At 32.7% G+C, this 27348-nt stretch overlaps 1 protein-coding gene across 2 annotated transcripts in view; it reads right to left on the bottom strand.

Moving 5' to 3' along the window:
• Positions 1-4107: 4107 nt before the first annotated feature.
• The window catches only part of Nepl16 (Neprilysin-like 16), a 52893-nt gene continuing 29652 nt past the window's right edge, over positions 4108-27348 (bottom strand). For both annotated transcript variants that reach the window (XM_070645939.1, XM_070645948.1), the window contains 5 exons: positions 16485-16548; positions 16283-16371; positions 15964-16120; positions 14944-15325; positions 4108-14772 (listed from right to left, as the gene is read on the bottom strand). In XM_070645939.1, coding sequence (XP_070502040.1) covers positions 14673-14772; positions 14944-15325; positions 15964-16120; positions 16283-16371; positions 16485-16548 — 792 coding nt within the window. In that variant the 3' untranslated portion in view covers positions 4108-14672. The remainder of the gene's footprint in view (positions 14773-14943; positions 15326-15963; positions 16121-16282; positions 16372-16484; positions 16549-27348) is intronic.

Here is a 27348-nt window from a genome sequence, read left to right as displayed (position 1 = left end):
TTATAAATGTATTAGTATAATAAGGAAATAAAATTGCTGTTATAAAACAGCAAGTAATCGATAGAAATGGAAATGTTATTTTATGGCTATTTGAATTGGTGCTTAAGGCGCATTGTGGGTAGGGTCGAGGTATACTTTAGTATGCTATGGTTTTATATACTAAGGGTTTCCGGGTAGTCTCAGTCTAGGTCTTGGTCAATCTTGGTCTTAATATCGGTCTTGGTCTCGTTCTGGTCTCGGTATTGGTATCGGTCTTGGTCTAACTCTAGGTCTCGGTCTCCATCCTCATTGGTCTTCGGTATTAGTCTTGGTCTCAGTCTTTGTCTCGGTCTTGGTCTAGGTCCTCGATGTTGGTCTTATGTATTAGTCTGGGTCTTGGTATCGGTCTTAGTTTCGGTCTTAGTCCCAGTCTTGGTCTTGGTCATGGTCTCGGTCTCGTTCTCGTTCTCGGTCTCGGTCTTAGTCTCAGTCTCAGTCTTGGTCTTGGTCTCGTTCTCGGTCTCGGTTTTGGTCTTAGTCTTGGTCTCGGTCTTTGCAAACAGTTAATTGGCAAAGCTGCCGATGAAAAAGCGTTGTGTCTTCATTTTCGATAGACTTGTATTAAGAACGATTTATGGTTCCACATGACCGGATATTCGGCTCCAGCCGTGATTCTAGTCCAATGTCAAATTCACTGAAATCCTAGCTCATGCTAGAAACAACTCAGTCTGTGTCCAGATTTTAAAGCACTTCTACGTCATCTACATTCCGAGATAGGTCTTACTTCTTCAATCATTTAAACTAACAAAAGACTACCCATCCTGAATGAAAACTTGCTGACAATGTGCTTAATGAGAGGAAATACAATGCATGCAAACAATATGCGGCATATGGTGAAATTTTCATCACATAACACGATAATCGTCAACAAGTTAATTTGAAATTCAGCATAGTTTAGTGAAAGAATGTATAAAAAAGTGCTACAGTCTCAGTTTGTTGAATGATTTTATTATGCAAATGATATACGAAAAAGCTTCACTCTTCATGATTACAAAGATTTTTTTTATGTAAATCCATCTGAATGCATACGAAAATTTAATAGAAAATTCAGTAGGAAAGAGTTTTTGATCTTAAACAGTTTGGCCATTAAGGAGATTATTGACTTTATATTCATCATTATTATTATTATTTACTGAAATGGAATTGTGCAGTTGTCATTGTAGCTTGTAATGAAAGGAGGAGGAAGTGAATAAAATAAGAACTTAATCAGAGTCGAGTAAAGTTTGTGATGTAAACAAAATTATAAAATACGACATTATGGACATTTGGAATTAAATTTTTAATGGAATTACTGAGGAATTGTGAAAATAAGCACCAAGCTAGCTTTATAGACATATTAGTGCCATGTCAATTGTCATATGATTGCTATATAAAATTGACCTGCCATGCAATAGCCCTCTAAAATTGCATTGTAACGTTTATGGCACGGAACCCTGCATGGAACTCATTCAATATAGTTACTTACTATAATCATGTTCTTATGTGGAGCTTAGGTTAAAACAAAAGGTTTACCATCTGACTCTGTCATTTCCTTACTTACTTGCCAGCGAAGTAGACCGTACAGATCAATTGTGATCCATGACTTCCTTCACATGCTGTCTGAACTGGCCTATTGGCTTCTACTTGGCAATTTTTCGAGCTTGGTTCAGTCACCTAGTTTGAACAAATGTTCTGTCCGCACGTTGTCTTGACAGTTTTTCATCACTCTTTTGCGCAAAGTAGCAGTCTGAGCTCTTGAGCGGCGCTTCTCTTGCAGATTCCAACCAATAGCGGAGTGATTCTGTCCCAGCAACATGGCGTAGGGTGATAAAGAAGCAATGGCAGTAAGATGTCAACTGCAATTATATACCAGTCTGGCAACGTAAATCATATGACTATCACCTTACAACCATTGTCACGATATACTCCTCAGGTCATATCAAAACTGCCGTAAAGCAGCAACATTTGGAAAATTATACAAAATTTTAAAGGAAAGCTTTAAGTTTCCATTACTAAATATTAAACTGTGTCACAAGAAAATTATACAAATTTATTATTTTCTCCGAACAAAGAGAACAAGCTCCTCAGAGGCAGAAACTCATTCGATAAAATGCCAAATTTATTTCTTTACAAATGTCAAAGGTTTTTTTCTTATTTCTTCAATAACATTATTGTTCGTGTAATATTTATAACACACCTACTGACATTTACACTTCTGACATTTTACATTGCCGTTCCTTTCGAAAATTAATATTTCATACGAGTAGATTTGACGGAAGGAAATTACTTTTGGAATTCTTTTAAGGCTCCAACAAAAGAAAATTTTTATAGGCAAAGCTTTTTAAGGTTTTTGAGTTATTTCCATGAAGTTTGAAGGGGACAATGTTGAATAAAGTCAAAGAAGCAATTGATTAAGGTTCAATGGTGTAGTTCGAGTCGAGTACCAAACTCAAGATCCTGATTATACTCTTAGTTGATACAAAATACGGCACCATGCTTGTTAACTTATTACTTACCATGAATAATGTCACATCCTCCCCCTAAAAGCTTTAAGTAATTAGTGTAGGACCCCTAAAGTCATGCTGGATATAATCCAAATTCGGACCAAGTCAGAGTCACATCAGCATGAGGCCCGATTAGTCGATTTGTGCTATTAGTGGTCGTTTATTTATTTCGTAATGCTAAAAATCAACTTTTTGGTACCCCCTTAAAAGTGATATATAATAAGTGAACGACCACCTAAGTCACTCCAAATTTGAACCAAATTGAGGACCAAATCAGATTCACGCAGGTATAGGGTTCCATATTCAAACTAAATATGGTCAAAAATCCAACAAAAAATTGAACTGGATCCAATATTAGCTATACTATCTTAATGCGTCCCAAAACTTGCCTTCTTGCTGCATTCTCCACGAAATTCTATACTTACTTAGCAAACCAATTCCTTTGCCTCAGTCCTTATCATGCTAGCAATAATTCACTGTAAAATATTTTTCTTTAAATCTCAAAGACGAAACATGAAAGAACTGAGAACAAGTAAAGGAGTACTTACCTTGACTACTGAAAATGTTCTTGTGAACTAACAAATCAGTTCATTACTCTCTGTCTAAGAAAAGGAAGAGAAATGTTGAAGGATAAAGCACATAAAGAGAAGAAATAGTTGAAGACAGTGAATGCATACCTTTGTATGAGGATTTATATTTAAATTCAAATAAGCTAAATAGTTGTTCAGTCTGGAGGAAAAATAGTTTTGTAGAGGAAGATTGATGAGGATGTAAAGGGATGTAAACAAATCTGGTTGATAATGAATTTTTAATTAATTAAACTAAATTGCTGTAAGTTTTTAAAAATAATTTTTAATTGTTTTGAAAATTTAAATTTTTAAAAGATTTAATAGATATATAAAAGATTTAGATATATATAAAAGATTAAAATTTATTTAATTTTTAAAAAAATTAAAATTTATTAATATTCTTAAAAAAATTAAAATGTTCAAAAATTCAAAAAGTTCAAATTTTTAAATTTTCAAAAAAATTTAAATTCTTGAAAAAATTCAAATTTTTAAATTTAAAAATAAAATCCAAAATTCGAGTTTATTGAATTTTAAACAAAATGTTAAAAAATTCAAATTTATTAAATTATCAAATTTTAAAAAATAATCAAAATTTTAAATTTTTATGAAAATTAAAACTTTTTAAATTTAAAAAAAAATCAAATTAATAAAATTTTTTAAAAATTTCAAATTTATTAAATATTTAAAAATTAAAGAAACTTAAATTATCAAAAAAAAAATTCAAACACATTTAAACTTTTTTGAAATTTTTAAAAACAATTTCTCAACCTTTTATCAACCCTTTTTACCTATTAAAATAAAAGAAAAAAAAATATGCATTTTGTTTAAATTACATTTTTCTACTTTATTTATTTCCTTTTTATATTATTACACAACATTCTTTTATTATCATCTTTTTTCAAAAGCTTTCAATTCATTCTTTGTTAAATGATTCTACAATTTTTACTTCTAAAAGGATTTTTATTTCTTCATTTATTCAATTTTGTTATACTAATTTTTCTTTTAAATTTTCTTCTTATACTGTTTTTGTTTTTATTCATGCATAAGTCATTCTATCACAGAAATCAACTATCTTAAATTTTTTTTAAAAATTCTCTTTCTCCTTTAATTGAATTTAATTTAATAACTTGAAGATGGAATTTTTTTAGAGGTAATTGCTAGCAAGGGTTGGATCGGAAATAAAATAACGTTAGAATTGACGTTTTTAGACCCCCTCCCTAGGGGGGGGGGGGGGGCTAGGCCGAATTTTTTGGAAAAAATCTCAAAATTTTTTTAAAGTTTTTCAAACTTTTTCCACAAAAAACCCTAAAAAATTGAAGATTTTTATATAAAAACGAGGCATATAGAACCTCAAACTCCCCCTTCAACCTTTGAACACGTCCTTGTTCATGCCGAAAAATGATTATACATAGTATAGTCAAATCCTCCTCATTAAACATGGGTTTGACATTCAGAACATTTCTTTTTTTCAATTCGATCGTGTCCCTCTTAAATCTTTAGTTCCTTCACTTAACCCTTTTAGCTTTTTCCCTTTTTTTCGACTTTAGTCATCCTTTTTCCTTTTGTAATCTCTTTGGAGTCCCTTAACAAAAAATAGATTGGAAGAATAAATGAAGTGTCATGGTATCTAATACTAAGTCTTTAACTTTTATCTTAGTGATTGGAAATTTTAGACTTCTTTGTGTTGGGAACTTGGCACGTGCATGAGCTGAAATGGAATATTTTTTGGGAAACATTATTATACATTCGAAATAGATATATTTGTAGGAATACCTATATGATGCATCAATTTAAGTTTAAATATATCGTTTTGAGACTTGATCCTTTTCTTCGAATTTAGAGAATTTCAATTAAAAATTCTAATTCTAATGATAGAAGTTCTAGTTCCTTCAAAAGATAATATATAATATTTGAAGGACTCTGTCTAATGAGCTGAAGGTACATCGATTAATAATCTGTACCAAATCCTTTAAACTTGCAGTTTATATTGGGATTAATTCTAATTCCAAGCTCTGCAGTTTAAGGACAAGTTTTCGTCATCCTGTAATGTACCTAGTTACAACTCGTTTACACAAGATTCTGAATTCTTGTGGATACACTACTTAGCAATAAAGAGACACATTATGGTGTTGAAGACCTCAAAATTGCACTCAGTACATGAACCAAGCTTCACAATTACAGCAGCAAAATAGAAAAAAAAGCTTTGAAAATTAGCCATGACTCAAGATTGAAACTAGGATCTTTGGTACGTTAGGCCATCGCTCTGCCATTTAGGTCAATGCTGACATTTCACCGGTTCAAAGTACTACCATATTTTAAATAATTGGGAACCAATTAAAATAAAATCATAACTTAGTCATCTCAAAAATAGACCGCGAAAGCACGCGACATAGGAATAGCCGAAATCGTTGTAATCCGGCCTCAAGCCAAAATCAAGTTGGACCAAAACTGAATTTATGATCTCTTCTCTATGTAAATTTCCAGCATAGACCAATCCTTCAAACGCTAGTCCTCAAACAATAAGCAACCACTGACACATATTCATCCTTCCCATAAATGCCCCCAAAAATGTTATTTGCAATGTCAATCTCAAATTTTCATTGGCTACACGTGTCTAAATACTTTTTTCAACATGAAGCTGCATTTGCCAGCAATTACCACAAAAAAAAATTCATCCCATCAACAGATGATGAAGCAAAGCTTTATTTCATGAGTAGAAGATTTTCATCCATAAAACTTTTAAACCTTCATAAAACAGGAAAGGAAAACATCAGAGTGAAACTTTTTTTTTTCATTCTTCGTCTTCCTTTGATTGTTTACAGACAAACTCATGCCTTGTTTACCTAATTCAATTTTAATGACTTTAAAAATATTTGTTAGCTGTTTTTAAATTAGATACAGCAAGCCCACTTCTTTTTTTTGGATACACAAAGTTTCTCGTAGGAATTTTTTTGTTTTTCTAAAAATTGTTTTAAGAGCTTTTAAGCTTCTGTGTGTGTGTATTTTAGGATATGGACCCTGAAAGTTTCACTTATCTTCCTTTTTTTGAGTTGTTTATTTTCAATTTTTTTTTTATCTTTTTTTACTACAGCTAAAAACTTTTACTACATTTTTTAATTTTTATTTTTTTACTTTTTTTTATCTGTCTCTTTTGGCTTCGCATCAGGAAATTAGTCATTTTTATTATCAATTTTTGCTTTTTTTTCAATAAAATGCATCAATTTATGGGCTTTGTTCGGTAAAGTTTAATTGACTACAAAAATACACTCTATGTTTTATTTAATATATATGTACGTACTTCTAGTATTTTTTATTTTACTCATGTTCGGGTGAATTTTTTTTTTTTTTTTTTATTTATGGATGAGGATTTAGGCCCAATTTCGGAAAATTTGGAAAATAATATCTCAAAATTTTTAAAAAATTTAATTGAATTAAAAATGCACAAAATGGTAAATTTAAATAAGGGATCGTTTACTTATTACGTTTGGGACCTAGCCCTGGACTGGAATAAATACTTAAAAGAATAAATTAAAAACCAATCCAAATCCTGTCTGAAGAATGGCATTCCGAAAATCAGGATACAAATGGTAAAATTTGCAATCTGAATCTTCGAATTCAACATGCACAGTTGAAGCAACTGAAAGAAAACAGGTGCTCTTGAGAACATGTTCTAGATTCTGAGAGTTCCACACTTATGAAAAAACTGATTTCTAAATTTTCATCATTTAAATTCATAAATTGTCATTCTTACCCTTATCGTTTATTAGTCTAGACAGTAAGCCTAAGCAACTAGTCTAGAGGACGTGAGTTCAATTCTCGCTTCGATCAATTTTCATAGATTTTTAAACTTTATAATTATTCGTTTTTGTTGCTTTCTTTTTGCAAATTGATTTGGAAAATGGTTGGTTGTAAACCTTTCCACGCCTAGTCTGATTGTCGGGTTGCCACCCTTCAAACGAAGTAGTTTGTCTATCCTTTAAAGTACCTATCCCGGCAAATAACTAGAACACCAGCGGTATCAGGAAATACCACGAAAAGACTTGTACTTGACATTTGGACAGCTTTGGAGTAAGACTTCAGCTTCCCCAAACCCCTTTTTTCATGAGGATATTGTTAATTTTTGACAAAAAGTTCTGTAACATAATAAATGAACGATCCCTAATTTTTATCTCAAGCTAATACCAAGAATCATTAGCTTGGTTTGACATTTGAAAGCAATAATATCAAATGAATTGCTGGTAATCCACCTGCGCAGTATTAATATTGCTTCTACAAAAAAAATATCATAAAATTTCACATAACTTTCGTATCTCTCACATTTCAGTGCAGTTTCCAATTTCAAATTATTATCATCATTTCTCTATTTATATCCTTTTGTCTCTTTATAGTTATTGTTCTATAGACATTTTCTTTTACGAATAAATAAATTTTTTCCCTCATCTTATCTACTTCCATTTTCATGATAATCATAAAATATTTTCATTTTCTCTCTCGTTTTCATTTTCATTAAAATTTTATTGCTTTTTCATCTCAATTTTTTTTTTATTTAATGTATACAGCATAAATTCTACACTACGTATATATTTTGACACTACTACCTTCCTTAAAGCTTTTTTTTTTCTTCTTTTTATTCATAAAGATTACTATTATTATTCCACTTTCCATTCCCTTCCTTGCTCTCTTTTTTAAGCTTTGTCATAGTAGTTATGCATGCAAGAGCAATCAAAAAAGCATTCATGATATCGCGCTTTGAAGCTAAAAGTACTATAAAAAGCTCAAGTGGCATTTTTTGGCAATAAAACGTAAATGGATTTTTTTTTCTCTCTTTTTTCTGTGTGGATGCCGAGTGGTACATGATGGAGATGTGTAGAGTAGAAAATTGTAAGTGGCATGCTGGATGTTTTTTGAAGAGTTGGTGCTGCAGAGAGACATATTTAGGGGGTTTTGGGGCCAAACTCATTCTTGCACCCTGCATCCCTTTTTGGGACATAATTCCTATTTTTCAATACGGTATTTCCAAACCTCCCAATATCTTAGGATTTCCTTTTAAAACCCCCTTAAATAATTGATGATAGCATCCGAGTGCTGTCTTTTGTTCTGATTCATTAAATTTACATGAAAATGGTTGAAATCTCAAAAAATTTTAAAATGGATCGAAATTGATAGAAACGTGATTGATCAATTCCGCATCCTTGACTGGCTCTAATAGATAAATAGAACGCTTTTAGGTACTGCAAGGTTTTAAGTCCTGTATCATGAAAGCATGCTATTTGCTTCTTAAGGTGCTATCCTTAGCTTCAAATAATAATCAAATATTGTAACTCCATAAAAACAAATCATAAGTATCTCGGGTTTAAAAAAATGTAAACTTTTTCAAAATGAGTTTCTATTCTATGTTGTTCATGAGAGAGAAAAGGAACACATTATTAAAGCTATGATGACTTTACAAGAATTACAAGGAATTGCATTTTGAAGTGAATGCTTACGTGCATGACTTAGGATTGTGACAAAATGGACCTGAATAGCACAAGTTGGTTAATTAATCTAAAGTCTGGTACCAGCTAGGTGTGATTTTGATATGGTGCACAAATCGATTTAAATTCAATACCATGACGGTCTTCAACACCATTACAGACATCGGACCAAATCCGACACTAACACAGAATCGAATTTAAATCGAATTCTGCATCAAGTCAGAGTCACAGTTGACTGGTCCGTTGTAAGGTCTTGAGTTGAAGACCAGCATGGCACTGGCATCATAATAGTGTCACACCGGATTGTTCTGTCGGAGGACAGTTATCGGAGACCGGCATTACACAGGCATGGTATCTGATTGATACCTGGGTTGTACATGGGGCCTGGATTTATGATCAATTACCCAATTATGTGTTTTTCGGGCAATGTTCTGATTCAGTAATGACTGCTAACTTTCGAATAATTTCCAGCATGAGCTTACTGTCAATTGAAAACCGCTTCCTACATCACTAAACGAACTTAATCGCATTCTTAAATTTTATCGCGAATGTGCACATTTCCCCATACAAAACTACGGATGTTGAAATTTTAAGCAGCTTTTTTCATCACATTGGTTTTGACCTGAATCCTTTTTTTTCGTCATGCTTGTTCCATCTCCTCTCCATAAATATCACATTAAATTTTCTTCGACACAAAAAGAGCATAATAACTGGAAATGATATGAACATCCAAGAGCAAGACACACACAAAAAAAAAGTGTTAAAATTTTGTTTTCCTAACAAAATGTTCTCGCGTGTCATGATAAGGAACAAAATAATAATAATAAATAAATAAAACCAGAAGCACATAAACATTAATCTCAATTTTCCTCAAAAACACAACATAATTTTTTTTTTCTGTGTGAACTTTTTTGCAAGAAGGATCAAAGGACCGTGGATGGTGAAAAAAAAAATATTATTATTTTTTGTGGATAGAAAACATTTGTCGAGTGCTACGGGCTATCTATAATCTGATTTTTGTGTTCCTTACTTGCTTACATAATTTTCTTTTATCATGAACAGAGGTTGTCAATGATTTAAATTGGAAGTAGGAGTCTACTGGTAAGCAGAATGTCTAAGTTTGTTTGAATCTTAAGCACAAAGTAGGTGCTCTAATAGCACCTGAAGGAATCCAAAATCATCCAATTACTCGTACGAAGTGGAAATCAAGCCTCGCACTACCAATGATAAAGCCCAATAGCTTGCCGGAAAGCTCTCGATGTTAAAATAGCTGAAAATCTAATTAAATTCTGAATTGACTATGATCTGAGATCTGGCTTTATCGGATCTCAACTATAGCCAGAGTAGTGCTGGTCCAACTTCAGATTTTTGAAAATTTCTATGTATTGTGCCTTCCTTGTTAGTGGTCTGAGCACTTGACTCACTGTAGCATTTATGCTCTGTTGATATCTCGCCGTTAGAATATGCAACGGTTATCATGAAGATTGCGTTTCAGCATTTCGCTGACACTTGCAATAAAGCAAGAAGAAAAGCCTTAACAGACAATGATATACTCACTTAAACGACCGTGCTTATGAGTGTACTCAATCTATGTAAATGGGCTTGCTTAATTTAGTGACTGAATTCATGAGCATTCTCATTGTTTCTTTGAGAAGCAGCAAGCACCAAACATTGACTTGCATATAGTAACATTTGTAAAGTACATAGACTATAGTAAAAAAAAATCTATAGTAAAAAATAACGATTTCGACCGCGTTTGAAGTAAGACAAGACCAAGACACGAGCTCTGAAGCTCCTTGATGTCAGCTACAGCAAATAAAGACTTTGTCATTCATAATTCGCACTCAGGAGTCATCTCTTGATTGAAATGAGATCAAGTGACATTATACCGATAGACCCTCGGTCACTGCACTCGCAATCAATAGGTCCGTGATTCGATTTCCGAACATAAAATAGCATTCCAGTTTCCACGCCATCCTAAACATCATCCCAAACTTGCTTTCATAACCTATTAGAAAGAGTGTTGAGTGAACTCTTTTTTTGTCGCATATAAAACATCAACATTCGCCTATAGACAGCATCGTTTTTTGTTATGCTTGCTCTTATCAGACAATTTTTGTTTTTCATTCACATACGACACAAAAAATGTACATAAATTCTTATTCAATGCTCTCTCTTTTTTTGTGCTTTCCATTGCTATCCTTCAATTAAATATATGTAGCCGTGACTAGCATATAGAATATATAAGCAACAAATTTGCATGGTGTCAAAGATATGGAAGTAGAAATAAACAGAAAAAAGGATCTGACAGCAAAAATTTTGTTTGCCTTTTTTTTGGTTTTGCGAAAAATTTTTTTGTTTGCCTTGATAAAAAAAGCAGAACTTATCGAAAGGGACACTTTTTATATATTTTTATGAGAATGAATGGAAGACAAAGAAGTAATTTGACTTGCATTATTCATTGATGTGTTGGAGATAGGAATGGTTTTGATAAATATTGATTATTTTGAAGGGATTCGAAGATTTTTGGAAGTTTTTGGGATATTTGCTAGATCTATAACAGGCAAAGAACATGCTTTGTAGTGCTGCATACTACAGAAAGACGACTACGGTACCTAAAAGCGGTCTATTTAGCTGTTTGAGGATTTTTTTGAATTTAGTTTCAAAATGCATATCCTCTTTTTGACTATGTCCTTGTCCTGAAGGCATTCGGCGTAAAAATGACTAAAAATCCTGTCCGAAGCCAGTGTGACTCCTGATCCAGGCCAGAATCGATGAAATTCGGCTTCTAACTAGAGTCAAGTCGACATGGGACGGATTTTTGGACATTTCTTCGTCTTGTGCTTTTAGGAACGCAAGCCTCACGAAATCCAACAATAAAGCCTGTTCTAGACTTCAACGACGCCAGGGATCACAATTGATCTGTACAGCCAGTTAAGTAGTTAAGTAAGTGCTTTTTGGGACGCAATCAATTTCAGATCCAAATGTAAACCACCGCCAAATATAAAGCAATCCTAATTTGTACCCAACCACTCCCTAACCTACACACTTTATTGTATGAGACTCTCGTACCATTATTTATATCATATCTATCTCTACTTTAACCAGCATGCCATAATTCTCCATGTTACTTCTTTTTATTCTGTTTTTTTCATTCCTATATACTTATTTTCGTTTTTTTATACGTTCATATGCCACATTCATGATGATTTATTAGAAGGAAAATTGAGTTTACGGCTCCACACACATGTGAGTATAGAAGATGTAATATTATCGACGATATTACAATGCGACGATGCTAAGGCTCCGATATTACGCAATCGAAAAAAAGAAGAAGGAAACAAAAGAGTGGAAATACAATAAAAATAAAATTTATATTTTTTATCGTCATCATCTGTTGTAGTCATATCGTGCAACTATTAAACATATGAATTTATACATTTTGTGACAGAAAATGGAACAAAAAGGTTAATTGATTCCTACTTGACTGTGATGATATGGTCAATTTAAGGAGCTTTGGCTTACATTTTTATGAATTCAAGATCAATTTATATCATCGTCAACTATCTTGGCAGAAGGTTTCAATTCCTTTGATATATTTTTATTGAGTAATTTATCAGTTTGTTGCTTAAAATTATACTTATATTGATCAATTTCTTGTGGCTCGAGTGGAACTGACTGCTATTAGTCGATTGTATGTTTGATTACTTGATATTTGGGAAATTCAGAATTGACATGCCGGTAGAAATAATTAGCGAAAACAGACCAAATCATGATTTCCATAGGTTGCCTCTTCTACAGGTAGGCATCTTCCGCTAGTTGCCTTTCGATGATGGATTTTATGCAGGTTGCCATCTTTTACTCAAAGGACAGCATTTTCGCAGACTGCTGACTTTTGTAGATACAATACCAAGTATATAACTTGACGTACGGTCGACTAATCACAGTCTGTTCCTCTCAAATGGTTGAGTTTTATTTCTATAATTAACTTTTGTATTTTAAGAATTTTAAGAATTTTTGCATTTAATTACTTGAAATTAAAAATAATAATCTCATCCAAATAGCACAAAACAGTTAGTTGATCAAAACTTATGACCCAAACTGGCGTGACTTTGACATGATGCAAGATTTAAAACGAATCCTGAACCAAATCAGAGTCACGTGATGTCGGAATTTCAATTGATCCTTAACCAAGTCAAAGTCACGCCAGTCTAGTGCCGAAGTTTAGATCGACTAATCGATTTGTGCTATCCAGATCATATTTCACAGAGCGTGATACAGCTTAACATACCCCTACAGATACCAAAACATCTTCAACTTCCTCATTCTACTAAATATTAGACATTATTATCAAATGACCCCCAACTCAAACAATAAAGCTTTCAAACTCAAGCAATAAAACTCGAAGGACACAACTATTTATGCTAAATATCCATCCCAAATAACAATAAATATAAAATTTCATTCACCTTCAAACTAACGAAATAATTTCATCTGAACTGTGAACTGCATCTAATCTCATTTGGGAGTATAATCTTGTTAATTCTAATATTTATTGGAATTTTCAACTTTTAACATTTAACCGAAGCACTTTGTACTCGAAATTAAATTTAAAAGCATCAAAAGTCTCTAGAAAATTTTGTAATTAACCAAAAAAAAAAAGGATGTTGCAATTTATTCATGCAAATTGTGTAGCAGTGTCCTCATTTATTTAGCACAGAATTGTTGAAAAGAATGCAACAAAGTTATTTGCATATTTCAGTTCAAAAACAAAGAAAATCCTCCTGTCGTACGAAAGACTTACAAAGCTGCAGCAGCATCTACGCTTTACAAACTCAACATTTAATTTAAAGCTCACATAAAAAATGCACGTAGTTTTTTTTTGAGAAATTTTCATGAATTTTAAACAGGAATAAGACAGGATGATACATGAACATGAAAGAGACAATCTATAAATCTCGAGTATTGTCACAAATCGTAATTTTTCCTCATCATGTTTTATTAATACTCTCATTTTTCTTCCTTAATAGTAATAAATTTTAATATAAAATTTTTTTAGAACGAGAGAGAAAATTTCTTAAATACAAAAAAAAAATAGATTAAAGTTGGGTGTTTTGCAGGGTTGGTAGGGGTGTCGCCAGAAATTATCTATGAAGGTGAGGGGGAGGGGTCTGATTTAGAAGTGATTTTTCCATTAAATCCATACATTTAAGAGGTATTTTCGTAGGGTTTGTCCAAAATTGAAGATTTACAGTTTTAGATGGACTGTACTTTACAGCAAAAACTGCAGACATTGGAATCTAAATTGCATGAAATACACCGCTGTGGATCTAAATTGCAGGAATTGCACTAAATGTAGGCCTGGCCTGTGATTCTTAGAGAAATTCTAGTTTTTCGATTTATTTTCTCGAAAAATCCTAGCAAATTAAAGATTTTGATCCAAAATAGGAACCTTGACCTCCTGAGGGTTAGTGAGAATAATTAAGTGTCAATCAGTGCGCTTCAACCGTTTACCCATTGTTTTGTACTAAAATGTATTGGCAGGTAACCTATGTCCTGCGACAAACTGACCAGACTAGTCCAATAATGTTTGGAAATGCCTTTCGGTCTAGTGCTATAATTGTTGCTAAACTTTTGGATTCCCATCTGAAAATCTGATTGTAATTGACAGGAGAGCACGAAGGCGACCTAAGAACTCCTGGAAATAGACAGTTAATATAGATATTGTTGTACTTAGTATTTGAAATTGGCAAGTAGAATCCAGCGCTACAACCGCTGCTAGCGATTGTGCACGAGCTTCAGACAACATCTATGGGAGGTCATGGATCATAATTGAGCTACACAATCATCGAAGGAAGTAAGAAATTAAATCTAATTCCACCCTACACCAACCCTGCACCAACAAAAAATATACTTTTGCTCATCACAATGACGTTGAAAAATATTTTAGCATAACATCTCACTCGTATTCTATTAGTACACATAATACGTATTATACTCTCTATCTCCATATATTTTTTGGTGTATAGCATGGGATATAAAAATAGTATGAACAAAATAGAGGAGAACAGAAAAGTATGAATGGTGTTATCATCAATCATCACTCGTTACCAGATTCCACAATTCTGTATGAGACGAAAAGTCGTACCATATTGACATTGAAAGTGTTGACTGGCGGTTCCGCCTTGAGCTATAAGCCAAAATAAACTTTTTTTTTGAAAAAAAGAGACAGAAAGGAAAGAAAAAGGAGTTAATACCATACCAAAGCAAAGCATTAAATTTTTTGATAGATTTATAGCATATCATTTCAGTCTGAAGGAATGAAGAAGCACAACCATATGGATATACGTTGTGAGAATGAATATAAAATAAACTTACATGTCATGAAAATCTTCTGTATCTGTCTCGACTCCCTCATATTGTGATTTTGAGCATAGCTCTTGCGCGGTTACAAGGAAGAAAATTTGTGTTGAGCTTAGATTAAGTCCGGGTAGACGAGCCATAGATTTCATACCATTTAATGCCAACATCGAATGATATGCAATTTGCATACCACCCGACGTTATCAGTAGCTCCATGCGACTTGAATTTGAAAATACTTCCACAGCTGTTGGTACACATCGCATTGCCTTATCCTCAAATGCTTTCGTAACCGAACGTAAAATCTCTTTTGCAATTGTCATGCCGACAGTTGAAAAGTGAAGATATGGCGGAAGATTTGGATGAAAAAATGGTACGAGAATTAATGATAATGGCACAACTGTAAGATGAGAAGAGAAAATGACAATTTTCAGTTCCTATTATTGCCTTTACACTCAAATAGCCACAGAGTAATTTAAACGTTGGAAGAAAAAACAAAAGAATGAACAGAATAAAATGCGAAGACGGAAGTCAAAGGAAAAAAATAAAAAAGTAAGAAAATTTTGTGATTTTTTGAGGTGGTTAGAGCGCATTTACAAGTTCATGTGGGCCATCTCCCTAACAGACAAGATCGCTTTTAGGTACCGAAGTGGTATTTGTGTACATTTGACTTGATTATCTCTGTTGCCTTGCCGTATTCGTCGAGGACTTCTATGGCATTTGTTCATATTGTGATTTTGAGCATAGCTCTTGCGCGGTTACAAGGAAGAAAATTTGTGTTGAGCTTAGATTAAGTCCGGGCAGACGAGCCATAGATTTCATACCATTTAATGCCAACATCGAATGATATGCAATTATCTCTGTTGCCTTGCCGTATTCGTCGAGGACTTCTATGGCATTTCTGTACCATAAAAACATGCTTTTTGCCTGATAGGAACAGCTCCATTCAGCACAAAAAATCACAAAATTACTGCTGCAGCCAGACAAAGTAAAATCATAAGCACATCAAGCAATAATGTCAAACGAAGTAATACGCACCAATTTTATGGCTGAGCGGATCATAAAATGCTCTGGAAATTATCGGATATGCCCAAGTCTGACTATCACTTGTAACATTTTCCATCACATTGTATGTTTTTCGCTGCTCATAAATCCTTAAAACATTCTCGAACCAATTATCTGAAGTTATTTCCAGCTATAAATTAGAATGATGTAAGAAAATGAGAATGTATAATGGTAGGAACAAAGAAGTGTAGGCATGAATTAATCTTAAGGATCATTTTCATCTTGAGTATAGGATTAAGGAATGAAAATTATGTCTTCCTATATCAGATATATCAACCTTATATCATTTTACCTCATTTAGACGAGAAAGTGCTTGTGTAATGTTATAAAATGGTGGCCATGGCTCAGCTTGCATCTTCAATGAAGCTAAACGAACTAATGCTAGAAAAAAGAGGAAAAAGGAGAATATAATGAATGGAATTGTTGTTCCAATTAATCTGTAGACACTCCTTACAGATGTATTTTGTCAAAGCTTTGTCATTACTAATACTTACCAGCTCCCCTAAGGCTCGGTGCTCGCTTCAGATGAGCCTTTAGTAAATCAAATACGATGTTCGACTAAACAATAAAGGAGGATAGATACGGAAGGAAATGTAATAGAGACAGTAGAGATTAATAGATAGAAGATTGTAATAGGAATTGTGTTGAGTGGTTGATTGGGGCGCATTTTACCTTAATTAATTATTTATTGAACCTTATGGAACAATAAGAACCCCATAGACCAGTGTGAACCCTAAAGACCAGTATTAATCTTATAGAACACCAGTGTGCTGCCAAGAATGTTTGGAAATCCCATGAGCCGAATCGAAGCTTGCAATCAAGTTGTGCCCCAAAAAATAAAAGTTGCTTCACTACTGCTATAGACCTACAGTTTATGATGGAGGATTTAAACCACTTGCAAGCTCTACACATTGCAATGACACGGGTACGTTATTAGACTTGATGAATCTTGTAATGCACTCAGGTTCAATTTGTGTGTGCAAATTTTCGTAAAGAAAATTATCAAGTTTCTAGTATATCCTTATATACCCAGCAGTAGAGATACATTATGTGTCAAAGACCTCAAATTTTTCCTGTGATGTTCAAAGTCATGTTCGAAAAATTCGAAATTGATGTTCGAAAATTAGGCATGGGATGGGATTGAATCCAAGACCTTTGGGACGTAAGGCAAACACTCAACCATTTAGACCACTGATGTCACAATCCCAAAATGATACTTTACAGCACATCTTCCTTATAAACCCAGTCCAAGAAAGTTAATAATAAAAGAAAGCACTTATACTGTATCTCAATGTTTTCCTTTAACAACAGATAATATTTTTCTATGCTCCTTAAGCCACAAACTGGAAACATTGTAAGTTCATCTAGAATTATTATTAACTCATCCCACTACAAAACTAATTCTGCTGAATAAAGACCGCAATAGCTTTGGAAATTAAATTATGTGCTCTATTTTTCATCGTATATATGAAGTACTTGAGTCTTTACTCTACTGGAGCAAAAGTTTTTTTGCTTTTTACGTTGCACTATGATCTAGATTTGAAAATTTTGTTCAAAAATTCACTTTTTTTGTGTATTATTTATTAACATGTTTGATGATCAATCGAAAATACACCAAAGGCTGCATCATTCCTCAAAATATCAGCCTTTAAATCATTGTCTAACTATAGAAAATTTATTCCAAAATATCGAATTTTTTGTTTACATTTTTCAACCCAAAATATTTCTGTTGAATTCTCATCATTTATACACTAAAATTAATCTGTTTATCTATCTATAGCTAATTTAAAGTGGCTATTTACGATTTGACCATTGAAATGCATTGAAAAATGCCTCTAAAGTTAGTAAAAATTTGATTAAAAATGTCGTAATTTTCAAATTTTTAATTGTAAATAAGTTAAAAATCTCATCAGATCTCATCACGAGATATAAAAGAATCGAAAGATCAATTAGAGATTTACCTTATGTATTAATGCCACTATGCCGATCGACACCGATTTTGAGATATTTGATGTTGAAAATTGCATAATTTTGGCTTTTTCACTCTTGTCGTGCAACATTATTTGGTGTAAACTTCAAAACTTTTCACATTATTAACGTTATTTCACCATTTTTTTAGCTGATATGTTATTTTTTAATTAAGGACCTTCATAGTTAATTAAGTTAGAGCATTTAAAAGTACTTAAAATACCAAAAAATTGCAAATTTACTCATCATCTGAAAAACGGTCATTTGGATTTTGAAAATTTTAGGTTTCTTCCAAAAAATACTGCACATTGAATTTTTGAACAAAATTTTCAAATCTAGATCATAGTGCGTTGTTGATTACTGTATTATGAATAATCAGCACTGCTACTAGAAAATGGTAATTACTGATATTGAGAATTTTCAGAATTGTTGAATTTTTAAATTTTCAACAACTCTTAATTAATGCTGAATTCCAGAATTTTGTGTTTACTTCAGACTTCGCATATGATGTGGAAAGCTAAGCTTGTTGCTTGGGTTACTATTGATTTTGCTTGCTCAACCGAAATATTTTTGGCTGTAATTTTCAAAGTAATGTTCGAAAATTCGAAAATAATGTTCGAAAATTCGGAATAGATGTTCGAAAATTCGAAATATAAGTTATAAATTTGAAATTTGATGTTCTAAATTAGAAATTGATGTTACAATTTCGAATTTTATATTTTAAATTCTAATTTTATGTTCGAAATTCTAATTTGATTTTCTAAATTCTAATTTGCTGTTCGAAATTCTAATTTGATGTTCGAAATACGAATTTAACTATCGAAATTCGAATTGAATGTTCAAAATTTGAATTTGATGTTGATTTTATGTTCGAAATTCGAAATTTATGTTCGAGATTCGAATTTTATGTTCAAAATTCGAAAGTCAAATTCGAAATTCGAAAAAGATGTTAGAAATTTGATGTTCGAAATTCGAAATTTCGAAATTTAAGCTCAAAAGCTTTCCCTAAATACGCTCCATCTTTCCTCAATTATTCAACGAAAAGCTTCAAACTCGATCTCAATTCAAAAATGTTTAATAAAAATTCATTATTTGAATTATGCACAAAATAGACGATGAAGATGATGATTCAAAATTGCTGAATTAATTTCCATACAAAATTTCGAACGATGTCTATTAACATCATCATTCCACCTGACCTGCATTGTGAACGATTGAAATCAACATGCATCAATTTTTACATGATATTCAGGTAATTTATATCAAGAGTACTTCTATATCCATAGATACATCATACGGTATGTATAGCTACCAAAATTATATTAAGGTAGGTAAGTTCTCATGTCTCATTTTCTGACAATATATCAATTAATAGATTACATTAAGAAGTTGCAAAGTGAAAATATATGTCTTTGACAAGACTTGACGATGATATGTATGACCTATAAATAATATTATGAAATATGGATGTAATCAAGTTGTAATTAATATCAATGACATAGGACAGATTTTCATGTAAATTATTTTGTTAAAACTTCTTGATGTGAAACATGTTTTTGTGGATTATAAATTTAATGAAAATATTATGAATATGTCGAGTTATTTTAAAGCTCTTCAGAAGATTTAAAGCTCTTGAAATAGATCTGGATAGTTATTTTTGGATAAGAACTTGAATTGGTACTGGGATATCTTGTTTTTGATAGATTATAGATTTCATCAAATATAAGGAGTTTCTATTTAATGAAATGCTGGATGGTTTAAGACTCGGGATCGGAACCCAAATGGGACTTTCACAGGATTTCAATGGTTAAATGTATTTCAATAGCTTTCTAATGGCAGTTTACTTCAAAAGTATCAACACCATCTTCTTGTGGCATATACCATCAAACTGATGCTTTGAGCCTTAGAAATAACCATTAATTGGATATTAACATAACATTAATTTGATACGTGAGTCGAAGTGGCTCGGTGGACGAATGGTTTAGTATTGGAATAGTCATGGGTTTGAGAATCAGCAAGGGAAATTATTCAATTGTCCCTTTTCAAATCATGTGTAGTGGAATTGCAGCTTATAGCCTCCCTTTGTAGGATAGAGACAAAAATCTGATAATAGCGTCACTAAAGGAGTGTTTTGTTCTGATACCACAATAAACTGGACGTCTATTGAGTACAGAGGTCTGGCGCACGCTCACTCATTAACCAGTCATTAATTGCAAAACGTTCTAGCGCAGCTCTGAATCTTAATGATCTGAATAGCTAAAGCTTTTTCAAAACTTGATAAAAAGCTAAGTTGAAAGAGGCTTTGATACAGGAAATGTTTGCCTAACAATAAGTTTTGGTCGAAGCATGTCATTAAGATGTGTCGCGAAAAAAGGTTGCCCGCCCCTCAGCCTTAAAGAATAAGGGTAAGCAGAATAAAATAAAATTTATGGTTAAAAAATTTTAAAGAATTTCCACGATCATTTTTCATGACTCGAATAGATCCATTTTTCATCCATGCCATGTCCTTCTAAACTCAGCGGCAAAATTCTGATAAAACAAAAACAATTAAATGTTCGGAAATTCCAAGAATAGCAAGACAAAAGAATTTCTTGCCGCCTTAGCAATTTTACTAATTGAAAAATTTCCTTTTTTATTATAATAAGCAATTAAATGTCGAAATAAATTGGAACTGACTATCTTAATACTTATTAAAATACATTAGACAATTATGTCTATGCAATTGATTCAATTGTATACTCTCTTTAAGCTTTGTATCACCAACTTGTTGCTAAGGTTTGTGTTTCAACAAAAATTAAAGCAAATTTTTGTGGCTTCAAGGCATTCACAGAAACATAATCTGCACACATATCCTGAAGAAAATTTATATTTTCTTGCTAATTTTCATTTTGTTATTTTTTATTATTTAAATGATGTCTGTTCTTTATGTATGGCATAAAATGTGTCTTCATAATCTTCTGAATAAGAACTTTTATAAAACAAAAGAAAAAAAAGCCATGCTGAGATGATGATGTTGTTATATGCAAATTTTTTGGCTCCTGCTTTCAAATGCCAAACAGTTCAACACAGGAATAAATGGAGATAAAAAAAAAAATATTTCAAATTACCCTCTTTAATTTTTCCTCATCTATTCTATTCTCTTTGTATGCTTAAACTCATTTCCTTCTCATACATCATAGAAATGCCAAGCCTATTTTTTGCAAGTTTTTTCTCTTTCCTGAACTTTATTTTATGTAGAAATATTAAATAATGCAAGCATAGAGATTGTTTTACTTCCTTTGAAATTATTAGTAAGTGCATAAGTCTAAGGCGTTAGGAATATACATATAAAGCAGGATATTAAACTATCAGTATTCAGGAATTAGAGCAAAGAGTCGAAATGGTTTGGTCGTGTAGTTTGAGGCATAATCATCGCACACCGACCCTGTAATCATGGGTTTGAAACTCGGCATGGGAAATTGTACACATGATCATTATCGAATCATATGCACTAGAAACGTGACTAGGCTGCAAGACCTTTGTAGGGTACAGGCAATAATTTCAACAAAAAATAGATTGGCCAGAGGATTTTCGCAAAATATTGGGACACCTTTAAGTTTTGTACTATTGTGGAAAACCCATGAATCGGATGCCATGTGCGGTTTTTGATTGTGCCTTACTACCTAAGTTTGATGTGCACAAAAACATAATTAGAAGTCGACATACCCTCACTGGTCAAACTGTCATTAGCTATCAAATGCATGTAACATCAAGCTCTGGATTTTTAAGAACTTAGAATTCATCAATTCTATTAAATGAGCCTTTAGTTTACCTTTTAAGATATCTCTTACCCAGTAAGATTTGCAATCATTCTATGCTTAGTACCAAAAAGTTCTCATTAAAATTGATTACAAAAGTAAATAGTCAACATGGGCCAAGTATGACAGTCGAGAATATATATTCTTATAAATATTATTTTCTGAGGTTCATGAAACTTCTGTTTATGCCACTGTCGACATTTTTTTCCATCTTACTGTTTACTGATATTCGACAAAAATATAAAATAAAATGAATAATTTATGAAGTTCTTGCCAGATAATTTAACAAATTAAATGAGAGAAAATATAGAATATGAAATGAGTCAGAGAGATGGAAAGTTTATCCTTGATGCGCATATGGATATTCAATCCAATACTTATGTATACATAGACAATGTTTGCATGATGTTATTTTAGATGCTTGCCATCTCTTGCATAAAGTCATGAAGTGGAGACTAACAATTGCTTCACATAAAATATTCAGGATGTCATGAAATAACTTAATTGATGCTTTAAGATCACGACATTCTCTATTGTTTTATTCTTTTGCCATCGAATGTTGCACGCAAATTTGAAATTAAAATAAAAAAAGGAAAAAGTTTTTTTTTTTTTTGGTATGGCTGCCATGTCTGTTGCTGTTGCTGTGTTCTTGTCATGATTACAAAACGAACAAAAAAAGTAGAAATGAAAATTACCATACCAAACCTATTCATTTAAGCTCACATGCTATCACAAAAAGCACGAATGGAAAATTAATTCTGCAACTGCCAAAAACATTTTTTTTTCTTTTTTGTAAATGTTTAATTTCCGAATTCATAGAATGCAGACAAAAACAATGGAGAATAAATCGGTTAGGGGTATTATTGGTAGCTTTTTGTATGTACAGAGTTTTTTGGTTTAGTTAGGAATGTTCAATCATGAATATAAAAGAAATCAAAAAATATGAATTCAATAATGCTTTTTGAAGCCTTTATAACTCTAACCGGATAACACATGGCGTAGAAATTTCCAAAAATATGGCATCTCTTACATGGGGCTGGGTTTGAACTGAATCCGACATGACTCTGGTTTGAGGCTGGCTTCAAAACCAAATTTAACATCATATCAGAGTCAAATCAATTTAGAATCAGATTACTGATCAATTAGACGATTTGTGCCATTCGGATAATGAAGTTTTAGAATGAAGAGACCGATTCCTCCGGTACAGATTTGGTACGGTACATTTTAGCAACGCCATTCAAACAATGAAAAAATCTCAAAAAGCTCACGATGTAAAAATGGTCAAAAATACACAACCATCGTGAATCTGACCTCTAGTCAAATTCGATTAAATCCGGACTCAGGTCAGAATGAGCCAGTTTACCTAAGACAAGATATTCGGGCATTTTTATACCGTGTGATCTCCGAGAATGCACTTAGTATTGGAAAATGCTTTACTTATACCAAAGGTAGAACAGCTATATGCCGCGACATATTAGTGTTTGGAAATGCCATAAATCATATACCGTATACGGTTTTGATCGAGACTTACAATCAAGGTATGTCGCGGAAAACCCCTTGAAATGATATCCCTTGCATTGATTCTAAGGTTTAAATAAATCATACTCATTTACTGACCGTAAAATGAGTAAATTCACGATCCCTTTGATGAATTTTGTAGTTCTCGCTTATTCACAACATAATTTATGCTTAAAAACGACAATGATTCACAAACAAATGCATCATAATAAAATATAGAAATGCCAGAATGTTCATTAATAATACAAACTATTCACACAACAAAAAAATCCCTCCATTTTATCGGTCCAGTACATTCAAAGCCACAAACACAATCGACTCATCAACTGCTAAATCCTGTTCCTAACATTACACTAGAAAATAGAATGTCGAGAGTGCGAGATGTTTGTAATGAGATAATGCGAACGTGATGAATGGTTTTTTTTGTTCATGTCTCTTGTCAGTCTTTGTTAATGCTTTCATTATTTTACATTTATTTGTGTATCTACTGATGTTTCAATTCCAAAAAAAGCACTGTCCATGTACTGTTAAATGAATTAACATAAAGATATTTATGGAACTGAAAATTGAGTTATAAAAAAAGCGAGAAAAATTGATGCTGACTAAATTAAGGTCAATAAAATAATTTACATCAAATGAAATCCAATAATCATCAGTTCCGATACGAAAAAAAAACAAAATCCAATATCCTCGCAACCAGCATGTGTACAGTTTGTTTATTATTTAGCTTCTTTTATTAATTTTCGATGTTAACAGCAACAAAGTAGGAGGAAACTAGTAAAAAGCAATAAAGAACAGTTGCTGTGTATATATATTAAGAGTAGCTGAAAAAAAGCTCATAATATACAAAAAACGTGCTTCTCACATAACATTAAGAATATGATTAGAAGATACATAAAAATGTATTTCCAACACGCTACATTTAATTTCATCGTAAGCGATAATTTTTGCAGCACACGTAACACTTTTTTTTTGGATTCTCTCTCACTCTCTCACTCTCCCTCTCTCTCTTTGCCGAGGTTTCTCCCCTTCATCTTCACACTGAGAATTAAATTGAGAACTTTTTTCCCACGTTCTTTACTTTTTACTTTATAGCGAGATTTTATGTAGAGTGGATGTAAACTCATGTTCAATTTGGTTTACTAGCTAAGTAAGTAAACAAAGTAAGTATCTAGTTTTTAATTTACAGTAAAAAATACAAGATTGTCTTTAAAAATAAAAATGTAGTAAATTTATAATCTGAATCAGTGTTGTGAAAGCTGTGTGCCAAGACACACTGATGTAAGCTAAAAACAACGCTCTTGAAGCATGCTGATCTGTTGTTTTAAAGTTCCTTAGCTGGGGTGCACGTGGGCCCATCACCGGAGAGAACTTCTAAAGTCAACTCTGTCCATTGAGAACATCTGTCAGTTCGGAACGTTAAGCGCTTTGACGTTCTTTATCGCACATCCAATCCAGGAACCAATTCTTTGATCTTCCTCGAGATGCTCTTTTATCATATTTAAAGTGAGCAAGCTCTCTCGTTTTTGCTATGCCAAACCACTCAAGCATTGCGGTACTAACGGAAAAGCTTAGTTTTAGTATGAGGCCAAGTGACTTTAGTATGAGACCCAACCCTCGTTAAACAATCAATATCTACGAAACTTATATAAGTTGAGTATCCATTTTCCTAAGTGCGGCAACGAGCCCTCGTGCGCCTTCGCCAAGGAAGTAAGTAAGTAGGTATTCGAGAAGCATTTCATCTACCCTTCCGAACATAATCATTGCAACTTCAGTTTCCACCTTCAAGTAAAGTAAGCATAGAAAAAATTCTAAAACATCACCCTGAACTCAATGTTGTGTTAAGCTGTATTGTAATGCTTTTTTATTTCTTCTTCTCAATTTAGAGTACAGGGAGTTGGAAGTATGTACGTGAAAATATTTTAACAATGTCATATCGTTTCATACATGCTTCTTACCTTATTTTTTATTTCTTTTAAGGATATTTTATATACATGATGTGGATGGAAGATAGAATGAGAGTTAAAAGTTACGATATTTTCATGAATATTAGGTATGAGATTTTCACTCCTTTTTTTATTGTCTTTACTTTCAAGGACAAAGTATGAAAAATAAACGACTCCAAAAAAATAAATTCAATTTTTTTCTCGTTGATATCTTTATAATATTCATAATTTTATGTTTTAATATTTAATGCGATTCGTGTGTGGAGTTTAAATATGGAATTTTTATTGGATTAGGCACATAAGTGTCGTAAATTAAAAGCTTGAATTATAAAGCTCCGCTAATCTCTGCTCAGAATTTTATGGCTTTTATGTGTTGAGTTATGGATGTTTTTTTAATATTTGAATACTTTTTGACTGTGTACTGACTTAGTTGGGAATTCGACATCATCTCCTAGTGTCAAAGATAATCTCGATGATAGAAAAATCAGTCACGTATAAGACGCTTATACGATCAGAAGCACTACATAGTTCGGAATCATTTAATTCTTGCAGATGGGCAAGCGGCTGGTGTATTTGAGAGAAAAATTCTTGGAATCATCTTTGGACGTAAGAAGAAGGGGGACTTTTAAAAGTATAGTAGCAATGTAGAGAGCCCTAACATGCTATCATAGTACAGAAAGACCTCTACGACATCTAAAAGCGGTCTTTTTGCCTGTTAAGTGAGAGACTGGCATCGTAAAATGGAATAAAATGAACAAGGTTCGATGGGCTGGACATATTGTAAGAAGAACTGTTGAAGCTCCTTTATACAAGTCTGATTTTGTAAATGGTAAACGGTCACAAGAATGATCAAAAAACTCATGCAAGAAATATGAAACTGGTATTAGAAATTGTCAAGCGGTAGCCACCGATAGATTCAAGTTTAAGGCGACATCTGAGAAAGTTCATGAACAATGAGAGGATCACAATTTATCTGTATTGCTAGCGAACCCTAATAGGTATAGAACATGCTCTCGAGTGCTTGCTTACCTTAAATTAGGGTGGAAACGGGACTTTTTTGGAAAAAATCGAGTTTGACAATTTCGACTTGTTGGAAAATCGTGACATTTTGAGGCTTTGTCGGGACACAGCAGCGAGAGTGAAATGTACAGCAGTGTCCCGGCAAAAATACAGCAGATGATCGCCCTACCTTAAATACATTAGATGACCATTCTCGTGAGAATTTTGCTCAGGCTACTTTGGTCTGAGTAGTTCTTTGTCTACTTAGGGAATTAAGTAAGTAAGTGGTTAGAGTTGTCCATCACTTGAATTCGGTGCCTTATTTAAAAACGTATATACTTAAAATCACAACCTTCGTTAACATTTTATTTACAAACTTCATGTTCACCCCTAACTAAATCTCCTCCATGCTTATAATAATTCCATTAAATTTTATTACCATCTCCTTCCATAATAATCCAAAGAGTTTACCATTGCATCCACAAGGTTTGTCAGAAACATATTCCACGTAACACAAAACTTTGTTAATAAAGTTCAGTTCCCCACCCTTAATATCAGATCCACTTAATAGATCCACTCCCAATATTAATAATAAATGAAATTTGAAACTCTTTGCATTAGTACCAATCATTATCTAAAAAAGAAAGTTTTGAAGTCTTTTATGTAATTTCATTAACTAATCTTTTCCTTTCTTCTTATCGTGGGCACTTAATCTCTCGTTGTTGATCCCTTCAAAACTTTCAATAGAAGAGATTGTCATTGAGAATAATTGAATTTGTTTTGAGGGAAATGCTACATTTTTGCTGGATTTTTGTGATGATGACACACGTTGCTGTACGATTTTTAGGGATGAGTAGTTGCAGCTGATTACATTGAGAATGAGATTAGCGTTGAGGTTTTGATCTGTTCTATGGAAGTTTGAATCATAGGATGAGTAATCCTCAGTTTTTGATGTTATCTCAATTCTGGAATTTTTTTATAGTTTCATAATTTTGATGAATTTTGTAGTTTTTTTAAAAGGCACTGGATATCATGTGAGATGTAAAAGGTTGACATTTGGACTCTAAACTTTACAGCAGTGGTGGACAACCTTTTAGTTTTCGCGGAAAAACTTGAAAGAATGCTTTGAC

This window comes from Chironomus tepperi, unplaced genomic scaffold (assembly GCF_022539635.2).
Source record: "Chironomus tepperi strain 1889 unplaced genomic scaffold, CSIRO-AGI_Ctep_v1 contig_33, whole genome shotgun sequence".
NCBI lineage: Eukaryota > Metazoa > Arthropoda > Insecta > Diptera > Chironomidae > Chironomus > Chironomus tepperi.
Note: the sequence above shows the minus strand (reverse complement) of the source record. Positions and strands in the feature narration are given on the sequence as shown.